At 38.7% G+C, this 25,311-nt stretch overlaps 1 protein-coding gene across 1 annotated transcript; it reads right to left on the reverse strand.

The window, feature by feature from the left end:
* Positions 1–652: 652 nt before the first annotated feature.
* On the reverse strand, positions 653–23,550 carry LOC145909075 (zinc finger SWIM domain-containing protein 8-like). The gene is made up of 38 exons (XM_082996396.1): positions 23,430–23,550; positions 23,287–23,370; positions 22,895–23,056; positions 21,850–22,003; positions 21,260–21,404; positions 20,843–20,965; positions 20,424–20,613; positions 19,839–20,037; positions 19,307–19,430; positions 18,409–18,549; positions 17,814–17,938; positions 16,156–16,348; positions 15,629–15,809; positions 15,134–15,274; positions 14,879–14,947; positions 14,045–14,153; positions 13,625–13,742; positions 12,981–13,163; positions 12,083–12,269; positions 11,702–11,796; positions 11,408–11,524; positions 10,887–11,063; positions 10,471–10,555; positions 10,236–10,385; positions 9,672–9,858; positions 9,229–9,394; positions 8,517–8,654; positions 8,093–8,240; positions 7,476–7,699; positions 7,097–7,213; positions 6,061–6,160; positions 5,514–5,620; positions 4,789–4,947; positions 4,119–4,286; positions 3,646–3,787; positions 3,358–3,476; positions 2,763–2,954; positions 653–2,258 (listed from the first exon to the last, which is right to left on the reverse strand). The coding sequence occupies exons 2-38, from the start codon at positions 23,312–23,314 to the stop codon at positions 2,181–2,183; spliced, it is 5,241 nt and encodes a 1,746-aa protein (XP_082852522.1). The 5' UTR covers positions 23,315–23,370; positions 23,430–23,550; the 3' UTR covers positions 653–2,180.
* Positions 23,551–25,311: the final 1,761 nt, after the last annotated feature.

Here is a 25,311-nt window from a genome sequence, read left to right on the forward strand (position 1 = left end):
GTAAGGTTATATTATAACTCAACCTTATCCACAGTCACGGATCGAAGCCAAACTCTGCCATATAAGCGGGTCGTAATATTTTTCCACAAAATCACCAACTTCAGTCTTTACAATGTTGTTAAACTTCAAGAAATAGGGGCAATTTATTTAGATCATCATCTGTTTTGTACTATGACAAATAGCACCCGGCGATTTATATATAGCCTATATTTTATACAGTTTGTGACGAAACTGCGGTCCGTATTTTGTAACCTCTGCGCAAATTAAATGAACTAAAACTAGTCGATTGAATCATAATTTGTCGCGTAAAGTCAGGACACGTAGCCTAAACAAGACCATTAGCATTAATAATACAGTTTGTTAGCACTAATATGTTGGTTCACCTTTCACCTCAGTGTTGGGAAAAGTTGCATAGCCTTATTGATAATTTTGGGAACCACTTCCTAATCAAAAGTCACGAACCCCAATTTTTTTAGAATCTAAATATTAAATCGAGGAACTGCTGACAAGCGCCATACGCAAAGTGGCAAAAATTAGGCTTAAAAATGAATTGTAAACAACTTTTGCACTTCCATTAAACTGGTGGCAAAACACATTCTGTCGAAACAAACAAGAATGATTGCAGATTTGCTAAAAAACTGAGTCGTTTCAAAGATCAAATGTTTATTATGTAACAACGTTGTTAACGAAAAAATAGGCCGGTCCAGAGCCAAATCTATGGTTCATCCAAAATTGGGCCACAAATGCTGCCTTCCAACAAACCCAGAAAGACCAAGAACCTGTACAATCAAGACACAAAATTTGTACACAAGATGTATGCATAACCTTCTAAAAATTGGTAGTTGCGACTCGTTCAACGAGAAAGGGACAAGATTCTTGCTTTGCAAACTCACACTGGTTCAGAATTTACCTACACATCCTTAAACACAAACGCCTTTTATAAACAGTTAACACCAAGCCGAAAAAATTCTGCTAAACGTGGTAAAAAAATAACGGTTGCGATGACGTCAACGGCATCAGCTGTGCGTTCCACAAACTGTTTCAGCCATTTGAGACGCTGCATGGGGAAATTGTCGGTGGGTTTCAAAACACAGCATGACAGGTAGACTTGACGTACGAGGTAGACGCAATTTATGTTTTGTTTTTATAGTTATAGATGGAAAATCTGCTTGTTTTATGTACAGCGAAAGGCGGCGCGACCACCAAACCACATTTTCCTGATTACCCAGCTCACCTCCACGAAGGATACAAAAAATCAACAGGAATCCAAAACACAAGACTTGTCAACAAACACGTGACTTCAGTCGACCAATCAGAAAGAAACATGCATATATAATGGCCAAGTTGCCTAAAGCTGAGCAAACGACGAATAAAAGATACAATAGCTAAAGTTACCGAGGATATAACGTTTTGTCACTGTGGAATGACGACGGCACATTGCTGCGCTTTAAAACAGCGTTTAAATAAGGTGGTATTTAGTTAATACAAGGGGCGAATGTTTAAAACGTAGCCACCATACATGGAGATAGGGTTCAGCAACCGTAATATTTATCAAAACACGGTCTACGCGGTTATTGGCCGCCTAAAAACAGACCAGTTAATTCTATATTTTGTAGTTTTTAGGGTTTGGTACAAATATGTTCTATCATGTATGCAATTTAGTCTAGAGTTGATTAAAACAAGTTTGCAATAGTTAACGTACATGGCCCCGCAATATTGTTCTACCATAGAGCATTTGCGAATCGTTGCCTAATACAACTCTTGCGTTTCCTCGCAATAACCTAATATTTCCAAGCTACAATGCCTAACGCAGCAACGTGACGAACATAAAAAAATGAGATAACGGCGCGAGAGAGCGTCACCGACCCTGCGAGAAGAAGGGAGGATAACGAGAGAGGGTGGAAAGAAAAAAGGCGCGTGCGCGGAAAAGAGAGAGAACGCTTCTCACAAGTTTTCAAGCTTTTTTTTGCATGGAAAAAACGTCTACGCGCCGACTTTTTTTAAAGAATGAAAACGTAAAATCGACGTGTGCATTGTTAAAAAAAATACATACACAAAAAATACGGGTAAACGCACAAAAATGTTACGAGGCTTTTAGTAGTCTAAGTCCTGAGTCGTATATAAAAAGCGTGTTTTTCTATTTCAAATTCTCCTTTGATGAGATCACAAGCAAAGGGGAATCAAACACTCAATCCAGCATTGATTTTTTGCCATAGATCCTTTTTGCAAGCCTTGGATCGGTGGATGCTCTGAAGAACCTGCGTTTGAACACATTTGCTTAGGTTATACATCAGTACATTCGGAAGACGATAACCGCAATAATTGCCAAGATGAGAGTGAAATTCAATTGGAAGTTTTTAAGATGATTCCCTTGTCCATGCGTTTTGACTTGAGTGTTCTTTTTTACAAATTGAATTCAACTTTGGATTTAACATCACCCAAACCATCCATGCTGACAAGATAATTGAGATTGCTGATATACTACACCTGCGAACGTTAGGCCAAAATGCGGATATGAAAAATTTCCTAAACATGTTTCTATTACAGACAATTCTTTCCAAACTGAAAGGTAAAATTCATCAAAACAAAACAGAATTAGTGTTTTATTCCAAAAAAATAGAAATATCGATGCTACAATACTCCTATTATCATGGTCACCGCACAGAAAACCAATGCGTTTTAACCACTGCTGTGATTAACTTATCGACTACGTATATCAATTCAATTTCGCTAACACAGAGGCCAATCCATTCACAACCTACCTCGTTAAACTGCAGTATCCCACCAGGTGTCATGCAGAACGCATTTCGAGCTGTGTGAACCAACGTGACGAATTCATCGTGGTCGCTAGCGTGGTGGAGATGATACAGTCGGTTGTGGATGAAATGAACATACATCTGAAGGCATTTGCTTACAATGGGTTGAAGGAAGGGTGCCCGGAGGTTTGTACACACCTGCGAAGTTGAAAGCGGGTTTAAAGCAAAGTTGTAAGTGATTAGTACATGGGTTTATGGCTTATACAAGAGAAAGGACACCCTCGTATATGTTTTTTATTTGATAAAAGGTTGTTTGGACATTTTGGATAAATGACCCGGTTTTGTCTGAATATGACCATGGAAGGTACAGCTGCAAAATTGAATTGAAAATTAAGAAATCATGCGGCAACTTTTTCGCATATTTGAAAGGAGTATCAACGTCCAACTCGCTTTGTACAATATATCTGGGCATGAAACACAATTATTTCCACCATACCAAAAAACATCAAATGTATGGTTTCAAAATAACTATCAAATATCATGAAATGCCACAGTTTTAACGATTATCACAGCCTGGACGGACGCATACAGTGTGTCTTACTTGCTGGTTGTTGCTTTCCGATAAGAATTTTGCTGTATCCACTGCAATGTCTTGCAACACGAACGGAGACGACACACCACCTACAGCAGCCATGCAAAACTGCTGCACATATTGCATTCCTATGGAAAAAAATCTATTAAAAAAGACTACGGGAAGAGGTATATGATTTGCACTAAGTTCAATGAACATTTTTCGACACGGATCATTTGTTTATATATAAGATACAAATGAGTCTCACTACATTGAATAAAACCCAAGTCATTGCTTACAACGAAAGAGAAAATTTACCCAGTTTTGTGGAAAGCTTAAGGATCCACTTTACGTCGTTGGCGTACGGTGGATTCCTTGCATATTTATTGTTGGGTCTGTCCTCTGTTCTCTTTGTCAGCAGGTCGAGTGCCAACATACCAACTCTGAAGGCGCTTTGTAACTGTGTTTAAAAGGTATAAAGTGCAATGAATGCCTGCTAAGTTACCAAAATGTGGAAAAAAATACTATTTATTTGGCAATACCGTTATCAGACTCTTTATTGCATGTTTGCCTCACAAACATACCACCATACTGGAACGTATCTTGGACATTTATACGCGTTGAAAAACGCGTGTTCGTAAAAAATTAATCAAACATTTCAACTTAATTTACAAACAAAGTAGAGCCAATAATATGAATTCTGTGAGCTGCTGCACTGATGTAGCCTTATAGATCGAAATAGTGGCCATTTGCTTACAAAATTTCAATTTAACACTGCAATAACGCCAAACCTGGGTCGAAATAGGTGCGGCCTGCAGGTTAATGGCCTGCATGGGTGGAATGGATGGCGCACTCTGGTGGTGAAGTGGGTTTGGATGATGGTGATGGGGGTCAGGAAGAAAGGGAGCTCGGCTCGCGTGATACTGCAGAGCGTGGAGGTTTGATGCCGGCATTGGGACCTATTTAAAATACATGGAAACGTATATATAGGTACGTAGTAGTAATCGTGGGGTTTGAAATTAAATTTTCATTCGGGGAATTGCTTACATACGGTCATACATTTGAAATGGTATAAGTTTAGCGTAAAAAAATCCTGTTTTAAAAGTAAAAACGAATGTTTAAACTTAAAAAATTGATAAACTCCAAAATTCCACACAAAGTTTTAAAGTATAAAAGGAAATGATAACGTCAACAGGAGAAGGGTGAAAAAAGTTGCTAATTTGCGAAACTACTGTGGCGTCTTCAATTCGTTTTGATACAAGTTTCACGAAAAAAATACATTTTTAAAGGGAAAACCCAAAACGGTTACTGGACTTGCAAATTTAATAAAACTTTATTTTCTGCTACAATCCAAACGCCAGGCCATAGACCGCTAATTATCCTTTGCATTTTTTCACTTCAACTAAGGAAAAACAGAAGCAGAACAAAATCTTTCCACAAAAATCTCCAGCAAATGTTTACCAGGTTAAGGGCGGGGGCTGGGTGAAGTTGCACAGCGGCCGCATACTGCATTGGGGGAATTCCCGGCGTAAGGCCTCCGATTTGCGGGTCGAGCATGGTTGGCGCGAAACCGTGAAATATTGGGGCCGGGTGACACTGCATTGGAGGCATACGCGGATCCTGGATGAAAAAAAAGTAAAATATTACATGGGTAGATTTTTTTCTTTTTTTTTGCTGATTGTCAACAGTTTTCAGTGTATTGACATGAGTGTTATTTTAACCCAAACCAATTCACCTATGAAAATGTATTATATATGTTGCTTTTTAACCGAATTCTTCCGTTGCTTTTTTATAGACACTGATGATGCTTTTAACAAAGCGAAATATATTTGTCTAATTTAACAAGACTGACAGATTTCAGCCTGAAACGAAAGTTTCTGAGATAGTGGATATGATAAAAATAAGGTGGAAATCGTCAGAGTCACTTGCAACAGAATGGGAAATTAATCAATTCACAAACATTTGCTCAGGTAGAAAATACTTGTAAACGGCAGGGAATCAGCTAAATAGGATGATTAACATCATGCTCATTACCAGATTCCTAGCTTTGGAATTTTTATTTACAATATGTTGCCCACACAACACAAACTGTTAACTAAGCAAATAAAACAGCTGTGTACAAATTTATATTTTCAAAATTCTAGTTTTAAAATATTTGCATTTCCACCTATATACGCTACACTCACCTGTATGGTGATCACCCCACCAGGTAGAACCATCCCACTCACAGATACGGGTATGGATTGTGTGGACACAGCTGGTGCAATAGTGGGAATGACAGCTCCTGCCGCAGCTGACGAGAATGTGCAAAAGTTAGATCGGCAAAAATGCGCAGTAAATATTAGTAACATTATTTTCCAAAAACCAAGAAAATTTGATTTTGCAATAAGTAAGTAAAATTCGATTTGTGTTTTGCTGTTTAGAAACGTATAAAGGCTGAAACCTGTTTACAATAGGTTTTTGCGAAACATGAATGCTAGAAAGAGAGCGTAACCCAGCCTTATATGCATACAAACCCTCGCCTTAGCGTTTTAGACTATGACCCTCAAACAGTCGGGTGTGTACTTTTAACCTTATTATAAACCCTGTGCATTATGTTTACTTTCCTACGTTAATGTAAATAACAACGCAGCATTATTCACAAGATTGACAGGATCGCCCGCTGCACAGGTCCTTGTTTGGCGATCAGAGCTATCGTATCGTAATAATGTGAATAAACAGTAAATTCCATACCTGTGGATACTGGAATGATGGCGTTGGTTGTGGGTAGGGAACCTGCAGCTGTTGATACAATTGGTCTTGGAGGAGGATCGGTCTCATTCGAGTCGTTAACCTGAACAACAGAACAACTTAACAAACGTTTGAAACATTATTTCCCTACCATTGAGTCATGCTACAGTTTTCGTGGGCCACGAAGCCAAGTAAAAATGTGTTACAACAGTGGTTCTTAACCGGTGGGAAATCATAGGGTTGTAAGCAGTTGGAAGAGAAATGTTCTATTCTGTATCACACTGTGTGTGGTACGCTTATTAGCATTTGGTCACGCAATGCAGTAAAATGCAATAGTTAAACTTCAATTTCCAAAATTTAAATGCAACTGGGAAATAAAGATAACGTTTAAACTGGTAGTGGGAAATACGAGGAAAGGGGTTGAGAAACACTGTGATGGAACATCAAAACCAAAGAAAGCGTGACTAAGCCAACTAGAGAGTGGATCACGTACTGTTATCAAAATATCAGGGTTCGAATTAGCAGTTCGCAAATTCGCAAATTCGCAAATTCGCAAATTCGCAAATTGCGAACCGTTTTTGGGTTGTTGCGACCCGTTTATGAGATTATTGCAATGCAACACGCAGCAGATTATAAGGCGCCGTATCCTTTATCTATCATTCGTACACGCAACAAGCGCTGATGCAAACAACGTTGTTAACGTTTATTGGCAATGTCAACTACTATTTTCTTTCAATCCTCGTATTTTGTCCAGCCTCTATTGCGCAAGTCAATGAAACGATGGCGATGTATGACAAAACAAATATTAAGTCAACGAGTTTATAACAGCAGGTTTTAAGTGCAATGCACAATCGCGTACGAAGCAAAATTTAAGTATTGGAATTTAGGTTGTAACGTTTTTGCGATACGTTTTTTTACCGCTAATTCGAACCCTGAATATGTTTAAAAAGAATGACAAACATCAGAAGATTCGCCAATTACAACAGTTAGCACCAAGGTAAGTAACTTATGTAAGCTTAGATGGTATGTAAAGTGTTACCTTATGATGTATCCATTCCCACTGCTTTGCAACTTCGAAAAGCACCTCAGGGTAGACTCCCCCGCTTCTGCCCGCTTGCTCCACCGCGTGGCAGGCTTTCTCAAGCATGGGTGCTCCCTGAACAGAGAAGGGAGTCAGTAAACTGGCGGACCAAACTCATTCATAAATACACCGTTTTTTCATGCAATACAACTTTGTACATTTATTTATATATGGTTTCAAATTATACCCTTACAAAAATATACCACATAAGGTTTAATATAAGCCTGGGGTTTTGCCTAAGATAACGTATAGGCTGCAATAAATCTTAGTTTCTTACTCTACTTTACCACAACTCAAATTAACAAAAACGTCAATGTCTCCACTTGAAACCACGTACCTGGTCCTTGCATTGCAAAAGAGCCCTTGATATCTCGTTGGGATTAAGTGCCGCTGCTTGAGGAAGAACACTAAGCGCCAACTCCGCAGCCCGGCGTACGGTGGTGCTGTCACGACCACGTGACGCGCGATCAGCCAATGAAGCGGTTTCGGGCGGGGTCAGGTGACCTTCCCATGAGTCGACGAGAATGTGAAGAGCTGCACTTCCTATCTCCATAGCTTGTCCTGGAGAGTGTTTATATGTAAAAGTTAGGAGCTGATTTGTCATAATTCTGTATTTGAAATATCCACTCTGCATATATTCGCTGCATTCGCACATACTCTGCACTGGAAAGTGCAAGGTTTATAACGGTGTCGCTTGCTTAATAATTACTACCTGTGTAAGGTGGGGACAGACGTGCCATGGCAAAGCTATAGAACGACTCACAGTGTTAACACAGGAGAAACACAGAACTGTTTGAGTTAAAAAAACCTGATTAACCTTTGTGGCAATTTTTTTCAAGTATTATTCTTAGCAAAACAATTTCAGTCCTGAAAGCTTGAAAGGGCATTTTTAATGCATAGGAGTAAATGCGTCGTACTATGCCTAGACACTTTTATGGTTGGAAAAAATCTTACCTGTTATCCATGATACGTGGGAAGAATAGGTGCGGCTCAACCAGTTTGGGGAGACACAGTTATGTAATCCCAATGCGTAGAGACCGATCTCAAACGCGGCGAGCACCAGGTTTCGGTGAACTCCCGACTGGTTACTTCCCTGAGGTTGCTGCAAGACCACATATTTTTTTAAATGACAGGTTTTGAAATACTAAATTCCATTGCATTTACTTTTCGTTAAATGCATTTTTTATGCATATTCCGAAGTAATGTCAGTACTGGTAAAGTGTTCACTGTGTTGGGGATTTAGTTAAATTAAGTTTTTGACACGTTTTACGTTTGTTTTAAAGCCTTGAGGCAGACTATCGTTCTTCATATAAATTTGCTTTTAACAAAAAAAAACCGGTGTTACGCAAGGAAGTTGCAAGAATTAAATCGAAATTACCTGCATGAAAAGTGAGGTGCTGCTGTTGCCACCTGCTTTCACCAACACGTTTTTGGCAACTTCGAAGAAGAAATGAGCCGCTGCCTCTGAAGGCTGGTTGGGAATATCTGGTACTGTCACTGAATTCCGGCCACGACTCTGATGAACCAAAACGCTCGGTTTAAATTGTTTAGAAGGCTGACAAATGCCTATACCGTATTGTAGATATATTTGCACTAATAAAGTATTTAGAAATTGATCCGTTACTGGTTTAAAGTCTTTTAAACTTTAATACAAACAAATTAGCCACTGCAATAGTTAAAAAAAAATTTTTATACTACAATCGAAACGTCTGTAGCATGAAGTTCTTAACTATTGCATTGGCTAGTTCGTTTGTATTAAAGATATATAAAACCGTTAGTTATGTTCATAAGCTTTTAAACTTGAAGTGTGAGGTTTGGGTTTTGCGTAATGCATAGTGTGACAACAGTTCCCCAGCTGTCCGTATGATAATACTTAGGAGACGTATCAATCAGTAAAGATCACTTACACTAAGGTCATTACACAAAGGTCAAGTGTAATCGCGCACATTTTGTGGGCAATACAAATGCCAAAGCTTATCAAAAAAAACACCGATGACGTGTCAGATATATAACTTATATAAGATAAAAAGAATCCAAACGCACTTAACGTTAAACTGTTTGATATAACATGCCCAGACAGTCGATAGTACCTTTCTAAAACCAGAGTAACCAGGTTTGCCGTTGTTCATCGAGTTGTTGGGTTGAGGGTTTGGCCTTGGTGGTGATCTTGTAGACTGCGGAATGCGAGTTGTATCCAGACTTCGCTTGTTGTCGCTTGAACTTGTACCGAGAGAGTCGGCGCTGCTGCTGCTACCGCTGTGGATACAAGTTGAATGGTCATAACTTTACTTGATGTGTAGTTTGTGCAGTTATATCCCCTGGAGTGCATTTCATCGTTTTAACGACAATTTATTGTATTCTATGAAAGGTTAAGAAGTTCTGTGCATAAGAAAACGGTAGTAACATGTTTGGAAATAATTATTATTAAGTTGGAAATACTGCCCACGAAAACGTCAACAAAAAACTTAACAATAATATCTATATTTTGCGGTCATAACTGGATGTAAATGCCGGTCTTAATCAAGTTTCTTACCTGTCGCTGCTTGGACTGGGCGGATAACGTTGTATACCCCAAGCACCCCCAGACTGTGCAGGTCCGGAGTTAAGCGCCAGACTGACCGCACTCGAAGTGGCTCCGTTTAAGTTGCGACGACGTAGCCTTGGTGACGTGTCACTCAGCATTGCTTCTTCAGACGCCGAACTGTTCACATTCGCTATACCTGGAACAGTTTCGAAGTCAAGGTTAGGTTACGAAGAAATTGATTTTTGAAATAATTATTTACGAGGGGTTTGATTTGAAATAATAATTAATTTATTTGAACGGACAAAATTTACGCTTATAGTTTTTAATTACATTGGAGTTTAATTAAAAAACTCACTGAATTGAAAATATCAAAAGTTGCTTTTGGATAAATTGCTGTAAATCAGAACGTTGAAGAGAACAACAATTTACTTAGCAAGTAAGAAAACCTATTTTATTTCACGTCCAAATACGTTAAATTCGCTAGTTTGGGTCTCTTGTCCGAAATAAGTTTCACAATGGGCATCATGACGAGCGTTCATGAAATACTTCCAACTTTGCAATAAACAAACTCACAATGTTGTTTGCGCTTGGGACGAACGGTGGGTGATCTCCATGACAACTTTGCGTCACGACGCGGGGGGCTGCACACCGTTGATGACGAGGGATAATCGTCATCGCATGACGTCGACGATTTCTGGTCGCCATGGGGACCGTCAGCGTCACCTTATCAATAAAAAATAATTTAATTTTTTGAAAATAAACAATTTGTGACAAGATTAGGGAGACCTATTATTGTCAAATGACTTACTATAATGGTTCCGGTCTTCCAATCTATTGTCGTCATCGTCTGTGCTCTCATCCACGACAGACATGCCAGGGTCGTGATCACGTGACTGCAAAAATCAATGTAAATGTTAATTGATCCCATACTAAAAGTAAAAGTAATAGGAAACCCGTGCTATACGAAATGCAAGATTTTGACATTTTTCCTACCAACTTTTCGTAAAAAAATGCATGACAGACAAAAAACAATTTTATGAAATGATTTCTTCACATTTCATCGAATTGAATGGAATGGAGGACTCGTACTCTCAAGTCCCAACAAAGAAAAAAGACTTTTCCCATTTGCTCTAAAAGCTATATCACGACCACAAGCTTATGTTTCTACCATCCAAAACGGCCGACTTGAATCCAAACGCACATGTAGTAAAAACTCTCACTAACCCCAGAAATGCCGCTCGATCCAGGACGATCCGACAGGAGGGATCTTGCGCTGGAGGAAGAAGCAGGATGGGATGTTCCGGACGTTTGACGTCGCACCGGAGTGGTGGAGCAAGGAGGAAAGGCAGAAGATGCTCGAAGATTGTTGGCAAGCGACTTGTCCAGGAAGTTCTGAAGGATCTGTTGGAGGAATGGTAGGGATTAGTGCTTTAGATGGGGTCCAAGTATTTTGTGGAACATATGCGTAACTGACTGATATGATTTTATGCTTTGAAAACAGCGATTTCAATGGTACTGGTTTAAATGTCATAAGGTTATCACTACTTATTTAACTTTTTAAAGCAGATTGAAATTAGGATTGTTTTATGACGTTTAGGTTTGCTTCCAAAGCAAAAGTACTAAAAATGACAGATTTCGGCAACAAGATCATATCTCATTTACGACACTTATTAACCTAACAAATAAGGGATTTTTTAACCCTTCAGAAGTGTGCGACTAAAAATCCCAAGAACACATCATCTCACCATTCGCAACTTGTGGTGTTGGTCCTTGTACAAAATCAGCATCTGCATCGCAAGTTCGCCTTTTTGCTTCCGTGTGCCTTCGCATAATAACGGGTGTTCTGCCTCGGAGACATTCACCTTGGGAGTAATAAAGGGTGGTCATAATACCATGAAAGTCAATTGACTCAACTTTTACAAGAATTACTTGGATTTCGATTCAGTTAACGAAACAGCTTTACTGCTTGTATTTGTGTTACTTGTAGACGGCAACCAAACCGTTTTTTTTTTCAGTATGTTCATTTTATTGTGACCCACCTTGAATCCAAGAGCATTGACAGCGGAAGCAAAGCCCAATTCTTGATCTGTGAGAGAAACGTCACGCCTTGCAGTATTTCTTCCACCAGGTGGAGCTAGAACAGAAATCAGATTGGAGGCATTGTCCAATGGGTAGACGATTAACCATTATACCAGGTAGAAAAAAACGGTTGGTATCAGTGTGCTGGATAAAACAGGGTTAAATAGGATAATATCTGCTAGAATGTTATAATTGCAGTCTAGTTGAAAATTAAAGCTCTAAATTTACCAATCTAAAATAGTTAATCGAGATAGCATGGCAATAACTCGACCATCACTGATATGGGTGTCGCACCTTCCCTGTCACTCAGTTCACTTTCCACAATAAGCCGATATACGTACGTGGTTGACAGAAAGCGTCGAAAATGAACGTAGCAAGCATCAGAGGTAGAACATGTTGGAATTCCTGGGACGCGTCGACCGAAGCAAGGGCGTGGGCCTTTTCTCGCAACCTGGAGACTTCTCTTGCTCCCAATGGAATTCGTTTCATTAAAGTCGCCAATTCTCCTTGTTGGTAGAAGAGTTTGACCTGGCATGCATTTGTGAAACTCTCATATGGTTTGCATTAACAACAGCACCGCTCATACAGTGTTGCGTATACTGTCTATAGTATTACTATTCAAACTGTGGCACACTTGGGCAGCCGACTGCCGGTACGCGAGCATTAAATATTTTTTCATCAGTTAGCAAACACCTTTTTTTGGTAATATGTGTTTGTTATACCCCATAACGGTGATTATGCAACAAAACTTGAAGGAAGTGACTTTCCTAGATGTACAGCACAATCGACTTTTCTTTCCACAAGTAAGTGCAGTTACTCGGTACCTTTAAAATAGGCGCTGTCGGTACGCCGCCTAACACAGTTTAGAGTGGCACTGGTTTATACCCTATGCATCATACGTGCAAAAGCTATATTTTTTCTGGAAAAAGGCAAGTTGGTCTATGTTTTAAGCAGGAATGACGAATTTAGCGTACTAACGTCGCTGCCGGCCAAACTGAAAGTAACAGGAGTTTAAAAATAGGTAAAAAAACACAAGAAATGCATAGAAATGTCTGTAACTAACAGAAAATTTTGGACCGGGATAGTTAAGCACGCATTTTTCGCGCACCGATCAACGAGCGACGTACATCCGTTTCAAAAACGTATCATTTTTCCTCGAAAATTTTCACTAAATGGAGTTACGTATAAGCGGATAATGCATTACAATACACAGTGGCCGAGTCATGGAACCTGTCTTACCTCCAGTGCCTTGCTGCTTGCCGACAGTCGTTTCAATTCAAGCCCATGCAAGCCTACACGGAAAGCGAGTATCTGATGACGTGGGTGTTCGGAAAGCACAGTGCATAGAAATAAAGCTCGCTCGAGTGACTTGCAAGCATAGGAGGTGCTCAGTCGTATCCAAAGCTTGCGGTTTCCGGTACACTGATTAAAGGGAATGCCAGGGTCAGATCCATGGTAAATTACAATCAAATAAATCAAAGATTGAGAAGGTGGGTATTTCTGGACTGAACACCACACAGAACAGCCAGTAAAGGTGAAAACATGTTGTACAGGATGTTAAATCGAACTTTAACGAAACAACAAATCATTATACAATGTTGCACATTTTTGGTTACAGGAAGTAAACCGAAAACTGTAGGTTGCGCTAATCATTAAGATCTTAAAGGTCAAAACAATGTACGCTTTCTGCAGCTCACTGACCGTTATTGTCTTATATGCTGAAATACAACAGTACAAATATGGTATAACACTGTCAAATGACACGAAGGGCAAAACCACTCTTAAACAAACCTTACTCGTTAGCTGGGATTGAGGAATTAATATCAATATTAGTGTATACAAGTTGCAGCCCTGAGGCTATAGCAATGCGTATTCAAACATACTTTCAGTGATTCCGGTTCTTTGATTAACTCCTCTGGGCGGCTGAGAAATTCTTCGGCAAGTTTCACAGACAATTCGCAAGCTTCCCTCAATCGACCGTGGGTGTACAGAGACTCCGCTCTGCCAACAGAAACCATTGTGCTTGCAACAAATACAAATAGGCCTGCTACATGAATTAAAGACGTTACCCTCAATGGTAGCCAGGGCTTAGACAGATGGATGTCAGTGCGACCGTTGAAACTTAGTACAAAAGCATGTGACACAATTCGTCTATTGACAAAGCACCACAGGAAAGCAGGTGTCAAAATATCTTTTATCGTGTATTTTTGGAATTTTTGTGCCGTGTTCAGTAACCACATTAGGAAAATAACGCTTCCCACTTTCCGACGCTGTTAAATGCACTGTGTGGTCGCCATAGTTACCTTGTGAACAATGAGTCCAGTTCGAGTCTGTACTTATTGCGTTCTGCGTCCTCTCCGGAAGCTGCGACAGCTCGTGCAAGTTGTAAATCTCCTCCACTACTGTCGTTAGCTGAGAATATTCGCGAGATTAAAAGATCGCAAATTTCGGGGTCGAGTTTTTTCGAGCAGAACAAAAACGGGCATTTTATGGAAGGGACGTTTATGGTGTGAAAGGTGACCAAGCGAGCAAAACAAGAGTTGTCAAACCAGCATTCTGACTTTGATTATAAACAGAATACAGATAGCTTTAAACCATTTAGTTCAATATGTGTTTTGATTCGTGGAGTTGCTTTGCCTTAAGCCAATACCAATTTACATAAAGCTATCTACATAGTAAACACAAGACCAATAAAAGCTGAACACAATCGACCTTAGTATAAACTTTTTTCTTTGTTTTTCTTTCAAGTCCCCGGAACAAAACAATTATTCCTAAGCCGGTAATTGTGCGCTTGTCTAATGCAAGAAGCATTTCTAATCACTCTGTTTTCTTTCAAAACAGACCACTTGTCTCACAGCTCAAGTAATTGCATTTAATTTTGCCGGGACCAACGAACTTAAAGATTTACTTGTTGCAAGTAATGACCCGTGCACAGTGTTTACACTGTAAATAAATCCGTATTTTCCGGTTTAAAGTGACCGTAATCTAAACGCCCATCAAGGTTGTATAGGTATTGTAATTGGTTAAGATATACATCTTAAACAAGCAGCATAACAATTAAGGTTTTAAGAAGCACAGTTCAACCAAAATTCAAGTAACTTTACGTGATAAAACTGAAACAATATGCTTGCACTTACCCGCTGATGACTTTAGATTTTCTGTGGGAGTTGGTTTGGATGACGAAGAGGAAAATTCGCTGTTGTTAACTGAAGCAAATGGAAAAGGAATTTTGTAATTCGTTTGCTCTTAGGCCAATTTTTGCATGAAAATTTACTATGTGAGCTCTGCGGACCTTTTTTCATTTTCATGCCGTTTTGTTTTGTTAATGATTAGAACTAAGAATTACGACCAACACTGGAGAAAATCAGGCACTAAAGTTTTATTTTTCTTACCCAAAGCCGAAGCATTGCCGCCATTTGGTTGCTCGTTATCATCGGATGAGGAGAGGGTAAATTGTACGGGAGAACACGCGGACGATCCGTCGTCTGATGTAAAATCGAGAGGAGATTCGGCCACTTCCCACCTTGTGTTACCTGCAAGATTTTCACCAACATTAAAACTTTGTCTGAGAATTCAAATCCGGATTAACCGAGGACTACTGTATATAGCGTATAAAACTTCACAGGATATTCTGTACATGCAAATCAATGTCGCCACAAGGGCGTTATGCTTCGGTCCTACTGGGGATATGATCACAATGAAGAAATTGCATGAACTGAAAGTGTCTACATGAATGTTGTATGATTTATGCCTTGCGAAATTTAAAACAAATCGAACCCATATTTGAAAAATGAATACATTGTAGTCCAAGAGATTAAAAACCCCGACCAAATGCAGAAAGCTGTATGTGAGCAATGTAACGAATCCAGCAGATGCTCACAACCAACCTAAATGAAGATTCTCAATATCACGTTCGATGCACGAGTCATCACTTGCGCTTCCGGCGTCAACCTGCTTCCGCGACAAGGCAAGTCTGTACGATTGAGAGGGCCGACCTTTTTTCTTCACTGTGCCGCTTGTGCGACCGTCTGAGCCGGCAACGTCGTAAAAACAAGCTCCAATGTCGATCTGCGTATACACGACGACACACAGTGAGAAAACGTTGTGTTGAGTGCAAATCAAATCTGGTATGTGACGTAAGATGGGTATGTATGACGTAACAAACATCAGCTCTAAGGTTCAACAAAATTCATGTTCATTCAAAATTCATGTTACTCTGTCCCAATATACGAATGTAATTAGGTTCAAAAAACTTGTTCATCATCAACTAACTGAGTAAGCTGCAAATAAGCGGCCACAAAGCACACGAATGTAACTGGTGTCCCGAATACAAAAGTCTTTAAATGCCAACAAAATCGTTCATTCTTCAAAATCTTCACGCAAAAACAGCACAAAAGTATGACAATATACTCACATGGTTGCCTTCCCGGCCGTCTCTATCATCATCACCGAGCCTGGAGCCTCCAGATCTGGTCGATGTCTTATTCTGCCTCGTCTTGCGAATGATATGACTGCACAGGACAATTTCCGTTTCTTCCCAGTCGAAAAGACAAGCATCAATAGCTGGTTTGAAGCCGGCGAACGCAAGAAGGTGACTTTCTTTGTACCTGGCAAGCACAAGGGTCGAAATTTTAACTACGTTTAACCAGGGACGGATCCAGAAATTTTCTGTAGGGAGGTTACAAGGGTCGGAATTCTTAACTACGTTTAACCAGGGACGGGTCTAGAAATTTTCTGTAGGGGGGGTCGGTTAATATCCAAAACTCATTATGACGCAATAATGGCGATTTCGAACGTTGGACGAGAAGAAATCCATTTCTTTTAATCTTAAGACATCCTGTTTGTCAGCATTTTTTTCAGTACCGTAACATATTATTTGTTTGGGGGGGAGGGGGGGCGACCTCATTCTCCCCCTTTTGGATCCACACAGCGTTTAACAGGAAAAGGTTACAGGCGTCCAACACAAAAATCCCAAGTTTGAAAATTAAACAGAATGCCTTCCTGGCCACAACAGCTACAGTTTACAGCCGGGAGCCGAACTATTTCAAACAGCAGGCGTGTGACGCAATTTTATTCATTTTTTCGGCTGCTAAGGAAATAAACGCACAGAAGTCTTAAACTTTAATGAGGAGCGTTGTTAAAATAGACAATTTAAAGAATCGCGTCTTGTGTCACAGTAGGTAGTTTTAAGCTGATATTTACATTCAAAATCATCATGTTTTGAACTTTATTGACTGATGCACCATGTCTGGGAAATTTTATGGGCTATTTTGTCCACTTCAACAGAAAATGTCCAAACCCTCCAAAAAGCAAAAATTGCTCATGTGTAAAATTATTGTATGGTGAGCGGTGAGGACAGTGTAAATGTCGGGAAAATGCAAGCTTGTTTAAATGAACTCATTGTGGTTGGTATCAACGCAATGTTATAACATCCCACAACCTTCCGTTTTACCAGACTATTGCGGGGCACGCACTACCGTTAAATTGCACAAAATACACAAAACCAGGCGGTTTTCTGCGTGTGTGGAACAGTACAAAAGCGGGTGGATTACCAATAGATTTAACCCCGTGGTTCCTAACCGCGGTGTCATGGCTTCCCGTGGTATAATTTGCAATATTCGGGGATGCTGCAAACTTTTCGCGTGTTACCTCAATTTTGTACCATATACAGTGTACCGATGCTGTGATTTTACTGTATAGTATTAATTATTAACACCCCCCTCCATAGGTTTCATTTTGTGATTTTACACACAGCATTATAAAGGCAAGTTCAATCTTGTATAAAGGAATAATAAGGGCATAAGAATAGGTGTTGCTTTAATAGGAATAGCTGCATGGATGTGGAGTCTGAAAACGCCGTTGGACCAACCAGCATACTGGATAATCATATTTAAACCTACATTTAAGCACAACAGTTTGTCGCAAATCATATCAGAACGACTGACACTTCGCTTAATTCGTCGAATTAGTACTAAAATTATCTAACTGTCCACATTACATGAACTGTAGTGAAGAAAACCAAAAATTGTTGCGAAACACTGTTTTAACTGCAACCTAAACTTCAATCCTTACTTTCCACGTTTGATAATTTCCAGGGTTTTGTCGTGGAAATGTTGGAGGCGAGATTTAAGTTCGTTCTTCCTTCTGCTTCTGTTGCCGTTCGGATCGAGTATGACAAGCCTCCACAACCCCACGATCTAAATTGTTACGCAACAATCAAAGCTTTGTTAACCAAAAAATTATCAGTATGGTATAAATTACACAAGTATAAAAAATTTATGTTGTTTGGTACTCAGTATAGGGTACCCAACGGATCAACGTTGACTGAAAGGTACCACAAAGTGGAAATTAGTGTGACCGCTAGTGTAAAAGCTAGCACAGTGCCACTGTTAACAGCTGCACTGATGAGACCTTCCAGCTCTCCAATATTATGGCTTTTTTACACAAAAAAATTGTATTTCATCTGTATGACACTAAGGATTTGATTGTGAACAATGTAACATCAATCAGTGCTTCCCTCTATTTATCAGTGAAGTTTGAAGTACCCAAGCATAAAAAGGCCTATTTCATCAGTATTAGAGGGTTTACGTGTCATTAATATGAAATCTGTGTTCCCTCAATTTCACTTAAACACGTAACCAATTTCACAAAAAAATTTGCAATTCACCTCATCGCACATACTAGCTGCTGCATGCTGGGCTATTTCGGAGCTAATGTTATTCGAAGGTCGATGTGAACTGGAATGACCCCAGCTGCCACATTGCAAGTACGCAGATGATGTCCTAGTGTTGTACCACCACACTGCCACCTAGTAGTCAGAAAATATGATTAGATTATGTTCGTAGGTCCAGTGATTGTCTGGATTCAACTAAAAATGTAAAGGTAAATTGAAAAACTTGTTTCTAAGCAATGTGGAAATGTTTGTTGGTCTCATAAACATGTAACATGTTGACTTATGTTCAAATGGTAAACTAAATTTACCAATTAAGTCTGGAGTTGGACTTATAGCACACTTTAAATGGGAGTGAAATCATTAAAAAACAAGTACAAGAAGATGTTTCTGAAACCTTACAACAAAACCAGTGTACAGTAAACGTTAAGTTTCTTGTGGTAAACGGGCATTCATAAACAAACAGGGTATTAGCATCAACCTTTGGAAGTGTTGATAATCTATTAGACTTACGACATTCCCCTGTACACCGAAACAGGATATTAGTATTATGAATCAACACTACAGGTTTACACAACTAACCAACAAGCATACAATATGGCCAGAAGATTTAAAAAGGATACATGCAAGCAAGATTTTATGTTACAGCATTGGATAGGCAACAATATATTTATTCCCTTCATAGATAATGGTAAATCATTCACTTAAAGTCATACTGGGTATGTTAATAAAATTCCAACATTTCTTGTTACTAAGCATAAATGGTGTCAAATGATGCATAGGAATGGCATTAACCAAGGTATTAACAAGTTATTACCTTAGGCAGAATGAGTATTACCACTATTAATGTCAGCTGAAAGTGGTTGTCAACTTTTTTGAAATGCTACATTTTTACCTGTTCGAATGTCAGACATTGTTCGGTGACAATATCCAACAGTGGAACTGCATTAGAATCTCGACGTTTTAACATTTCCCTCACAATGCTCAGCAAATTCCAAATTCCCTCCGGTTCTCTGCCACTGTGCCAACAAAAAATGTTAGCCTAAAACTGCTTTTATGAGTATCATTGCGTCCAGCAATGGAAAACAGTTGATAAAACAATAAGGCCTACTGCATACCTACTGTATGGCAACAATTACCTTCGAAGAACTCAATTTAAGCCACACATGAAATTTTTCACCATTCTTTTTTCAAGAAACTTTTTAATATTGAAGACATCGAACAGTGAAATATACACTTATTTACAGAATATCATGTTGCTGTTGCTGTCAGGCATATTATATTTTAATAATCTGTTGTGCCAGAACGACATATTATTAAAATATTACAGAAAGTCGTTGGAACAAACAAAAGAAACTAGAAGTATTAGAAGGTAACGACTGCCAAACATTACTTAAAATACTTAAAACAGCATTCATCCGTCTTACCGAAGTGGCCTCAAGAGACTGGAGTACTCTGCTGCAGCAGGTGGTTCGGTCGATGATAAATAAAGAGAATTTACATCACTGTAGACAATTGGTGACGGACCGCAAAACTTAACCAATGTCTTCTTAATGTTATCATTCAATGCGCTTTCATCCAAATACCACAAGCTTCTGTCGGACATGCTTGGTCCCGCTGTTGGGTCTGTCGGCATAAAAGAAAATCAATAAAACTGCATAGTTTTTTGAAAATGTCACAAAAAATTACATTTCATTTTCTTGTAGTGAAACAAGAATGTGGGGCTAATTAGGAGAGCAAATATTAAGCAACATCAAAAGGTTTAAAAAATAAGTTAACAAAAATCCTAATTAAAAATCCAATTCGGATGATCAGAATGGGACTCCCAATGGGGGATACACTTTCAATGGAACAAGAAATTGATCAAAAAACTCTTTGAAAAGTTTGGTTTCAATAAAACTCTTCAAAAAAGAACAAATTTAATTAAATATAAATGTTCAAAATCTTTCATAGTGAATGCATGTGAGTTTAGTAAGTATTTTTGATAAAAACATCTTTTGTGCTTTACCAACCTGGGGCACCGGGCAACGTATTGATCTCTGTTGATTGAGATGACAGAAGCTCGTCAAGAAGCCGCTGGGCTGTCGGCAAAATCTGCTGGGGTAGCTCACTAATTAAGTACTGGGCAAATTTTTGCAGCTGCTCTCTTCTTAGTCTGGAAAGGGATTCAGACACTGGAGCTCGAAGGCAAACGGATACAGGCTGAAAATATATATCTTGGTTTTGAACAATTTCAATTCATATTTGTCACACATTATAATATTTTAAATGTATATATACATAGAGAAGGGTTAGCTAACATAAAATAAGCCTTCAAGACAATTGCATTAGCTTTTAACAGCATGATTTTTCAGAAAGTTCGGATTAATTGTTGCCTGCTTTAATCATGGGCATTTGGTGAGAGGTAATCACTTGATAACAATTACTATACCTGTTGTATTCTAACCAAGCAAAGCGCAACAACATGGGCACACCACTTGGCATGGGATCCACAATTGCAGCTACATGAGGTAATTCTGCATCGATCAAAGGTCACAGCCACAGAACAAGTGCTCTGTCAAAACAATGCAGGAGTATATTATATCAGTATATTATATCAGGAACCAATAAAACTTTTGACAAAAACTAAAGTACAGCTGCATATTGTTGGCATATAGAATGTTTATACAAATTTGTATATACAAAGTGTGCAAAATGTGGCACAAGATTTTCTAGTTGCCTCAAGAGTTGCTCAACTACAGCGCATTGAACTTTTGAACATGTACAAATGCAGTTGTGGAAATCGAGTGGGCAAATATGGCAACCCATCAGCACTTCCCATAACGGCACATCCTCACTGGCCACAAACCTTGTTGATGGCGTTGGAAGGAGGCGTAACATTGGCACATAGATGGAAGCCGATTTGAAGGACATTACGCACACAGCGAGCTCGAACTAGATGTTCCCCTCTTTGAAATTCATCGGGACTTCCATTTGCAAGACAGGAATAGAGTCTGAGAAAAAAAATGGAACTCACCATGATTTCGCAAACATGGGAGTTGCAGGAAATGTAAATTATGTACACATGCCGTTTGTTGTCTGTAGTTAAGATCAAAAAAGATATTTTTATAATAAATCACAATCCTATTGAGGCAGAACACAATGACTTACAAAACAGCTTACAAAAATAATTCACAAACAAGTAGCATTTTTTATTTTACATATATTGGCCAACAAGTCAGTTTACAATGTAAAGGTGTCTACTGAAAAACAGTGACACATTCAGTTACATCCTGACCTTCGTAATCCCCAACACCTAAAGAACTTTGGCATTTGGTAATTGGCTTTGCCTGGTTTCAAACCTGGTATCAGGCATGTATGTGCATATATTGGCACAACTGAGTGCAGAACCACAACCCAAATGGATAGGGAACCATTGAGAGTGGGACAATTAATTACCGTATGTCTTCCTCGTTGTCAGGAAAACTCCAGTAGGCAATACGAAGCTGTACATTTTCTGGAACTGGAGAAAACATCTTCTCCACTTGCTCAAATGGAATGTGAAGTGCAACTGACTGGGCACACAACTCCATAAGCGGTGTAACTTGACCCACTGAAATGGAAACGAATTCAGTTAGAAACAAAAATCTGCATAGTCCCGGTAAACCCATGAAAGCATAGAAAGCCATGTCAAGGTCAAGGATTTTTAACTACCTGGTCATATATTTATGCATCGCTTTAAAATTATGTTGGATGTGGCAGCTTTCCTATCAGCTTATGGAATTAAAGGGCAGGTGTCAATTTTCGTGCTTTGACAAAGTCATTTATATTTGATCATTTCCAGCTGACAAGCCTGCAGGTAGATTTGACAGGAAGGGTGTGATGTCACATCCTTATAGCAACACAAACAAAGGCTACATTACAGCACTTCTGATGCTTTCTGATGTCATTATTCAATAAGATCCATTTTCTGTCAGGGGAAATTACATTGCACAAAAAAAAGAAACTGTATCATTGCATTTATCTTGCTGAGTTCTAACTTAAAGGAAAACCAAGCTGCTCAACAATACTATTGGGCTAAAGGGTGAATCCATTGTGAGATTTAAAGCATAATGCCTACTTAGAATTTCCAGGAAGTATTTGGCCTCATTTTTTAAATTGTGTTACTCAGGGGGGGAAATGGAGAAGAACAAAAAGTGAAGTAACTTTTCAGTTTATATTTAATACACACGTTAAGCTGTTAGTTACAGGATTATAAGAGAATTTAAACAAAAACACCCAAGGAGAAGGCTTAATACAAATTTAAAGACAAGGTATATAGGGAAAAGTGAAGGAAAATACATGGGTAATGTATTTTCCTTCCTCAATGGGTAAATGACAAATAATGTGAAATAACTGCCACGCGCTACAAAGGATAACTACATAAAATAGCTTTACAAAGTGGAAGTCATCTGAGAAATATCCATTACAAATGCATATGAACAGCAAGGTGGGCAATGCTTACCATCTGTTTGACTTGAGCCGCTGAGAACAAGAGAAGTATTTTGTTTTCTCCATCCTCTCCAGTTCGTGCACACACTTTCAGGTTCACTCATCCATGAACACAAGGACTCCTCGTCGAAACGGTCACTGTCCTCAAATGAAAAACCTTCCTCACCACCAACTGCTGTAATATGTGCATTTACCGAAGTAAATTAATTTAAACATATTTATCAGAGATCAAACATCTTGACAATGTAGTACACTTATATCATGCATGTTCATCTGGTCAATTTGACTTGATACAGTACAACTGACAATTAAAATTTGTTGCATGTATGTAATGGATTAACACAAAACTTTTGGATAATCTGTTACATGTTAACATACAGCATGTCAGCATTTCACATTAATTACCCTCTGGATTTGGTTCCCAGTTTGCCATTATCCAAGCAACAGCTAATTGACACTCTGCTCATCCACAAAGGATCCTGCATATGTCTGAAAACATCAACTTAACCGTAACTGGCTTCAAACTGTCGACAACAATAAACTCTTACCTTCAAGTATGAGCACAATGCTCAGTGGATATAATTTTAGTTGTATGTTTTCACAATATTTCCAAGTTTCCAAATTAATTACAAAATTAGTATATATATACTACAAGAACATCTAGTATCTGTAAAACATTGCCCCCAAAGTTGTCCAGAAATGTTTGTGAACTGGTGATCTAATAAGCAAAAGATACTTTCAAGTCCCTTTCAATATTTAACATGCCACATTACATTGTTAGTGTTCTGAAAGACTTAAAGCCTTATTGCTCTGCCACAACTACATACAGCTTTCATAAACACTATTTAATTCTAATTTATGTCCTTAATGAACACTTTATATATGAAGTGAGTGTAGTCGCATAATGTGCGTATATGTGTACGACATTTAGCAATTTTATAGTTCACAACTGAGAAACTGCTCAAGCCAGGCTGAAGTAAAGACACAGCAAAAGTATAACAGTATCTGTGTTAAGCGCATCGTTTCTGGTCTCAGTGCACATTTCATAGAAACGAGATCGCTGCGAGAACATTACGACAATTTCGATAATGTACGACCGTAATGGACAATAATGTAGGCTCTTTGTTATCTAGCGTAACGCCGGTCACGGAATCCACGCAGCTGACTGGCTGGTTGCTCACCTAGTTCTTTGTACGTCACCAAACTGTTGGCAAAGAGAGAGCGAGCGATCGAACGAACGGCCATTTTTTCTTTTTATTGTTTGATCAACCAGCTGAGATTTCGGATGTCTTCGGAACCTTTCGGAACGGACGTTTTTTGCAAGGAAATGGGTAAAGAATCGACGACTATATGGTCAGATTGAGCTAATTTGATTCATTGAATATTGTCGACGTACCGGGATATCTGAATTGACGAAATTAAAATATAATATCATAGGGCCAACGAATGGAAAGAAATCCGTAATGGAATTTTTGTGTCGGGTGGTGAGGTTTCCGGATGTTCGTGTGATTGTATTCAATTATATACAGTTTTTTTTGCAGCCCGTTTTATTTGTTGGGCTTATGCATGCAAATATTGGTTCAACAATACCAAACTTTTTTGAAATGAGAATTCCATCAACCTACTTTTTTTTGGAGGGGGGAGGTTATCACGATCCTCCTAAATTTCTGTTTCCAACATCCACATCGGCGGGATGAAACAATAATCTTTTTTTACTACCCCTTTTTATTTATATATCGTTGCTGCCTATTATGTTAACTGCATAAAATAAGGCCCTTTTCACCTTTACCGTTATATTGCTACCAGCTAATGTGGTGGCTTAACTTGGAAACAACAGTTAAGTTGGTTAAATGAGACCAGACGGTGCTTGGTTATATTTAAGTTGGTATCATGTTTCTTGTCGAAACTTCTAGTTTAATAACAACATTTCAAATACTACATAACACAGTTCACAAGCTTGGATTGTAACGCATTAAAGAGGTTTTTTTTCATACAGTGACTGTACATATGCCATTCAGTGGTGCTAGTTTCAAGTTCAAGGTAAATAATTGCATATGAAACGCTAACATAAAACCTTAAGTGCAGAGGATACATCCAATAATATAATACATATCAAATCATTGGGTAAAACAGATTGATATCATGATATATTGCAACACTCAAAAATCCCATTAAAAGACGAAACATTGACAGGTACTGAATAAATTTACACATTGTAGTTCACAAAATAGTGCAAAAAAAACAATATTGCACAAAGTTTTGCATCACAACGTACAACATGGTATAAACAATAATGCAAAAACAAAGGTAAATTTCAAACTGTATTTTGGATGGAAGTGCAAAAACGGTAGTTGCAACAAAACTAGAGGATTATGAAAACAATCTGAAAGTAATGAATGCAATATTTTTTTGGTTGACAGACAATATGAA

This window comes from Ascidia mentula, chromosome 7, assembly GCF_947561715.1.
Source record: "Ascidia mentula chromosome 7, kaAscMent1.1, whole genome shotgun sequence".
Taxonomy (NCBI): Eukaryota; Metazoa; Chordata; class Ascidiacea; order Phlebobranchia; family Ascidiidae; genus Ascidia; species Ascidia mentula.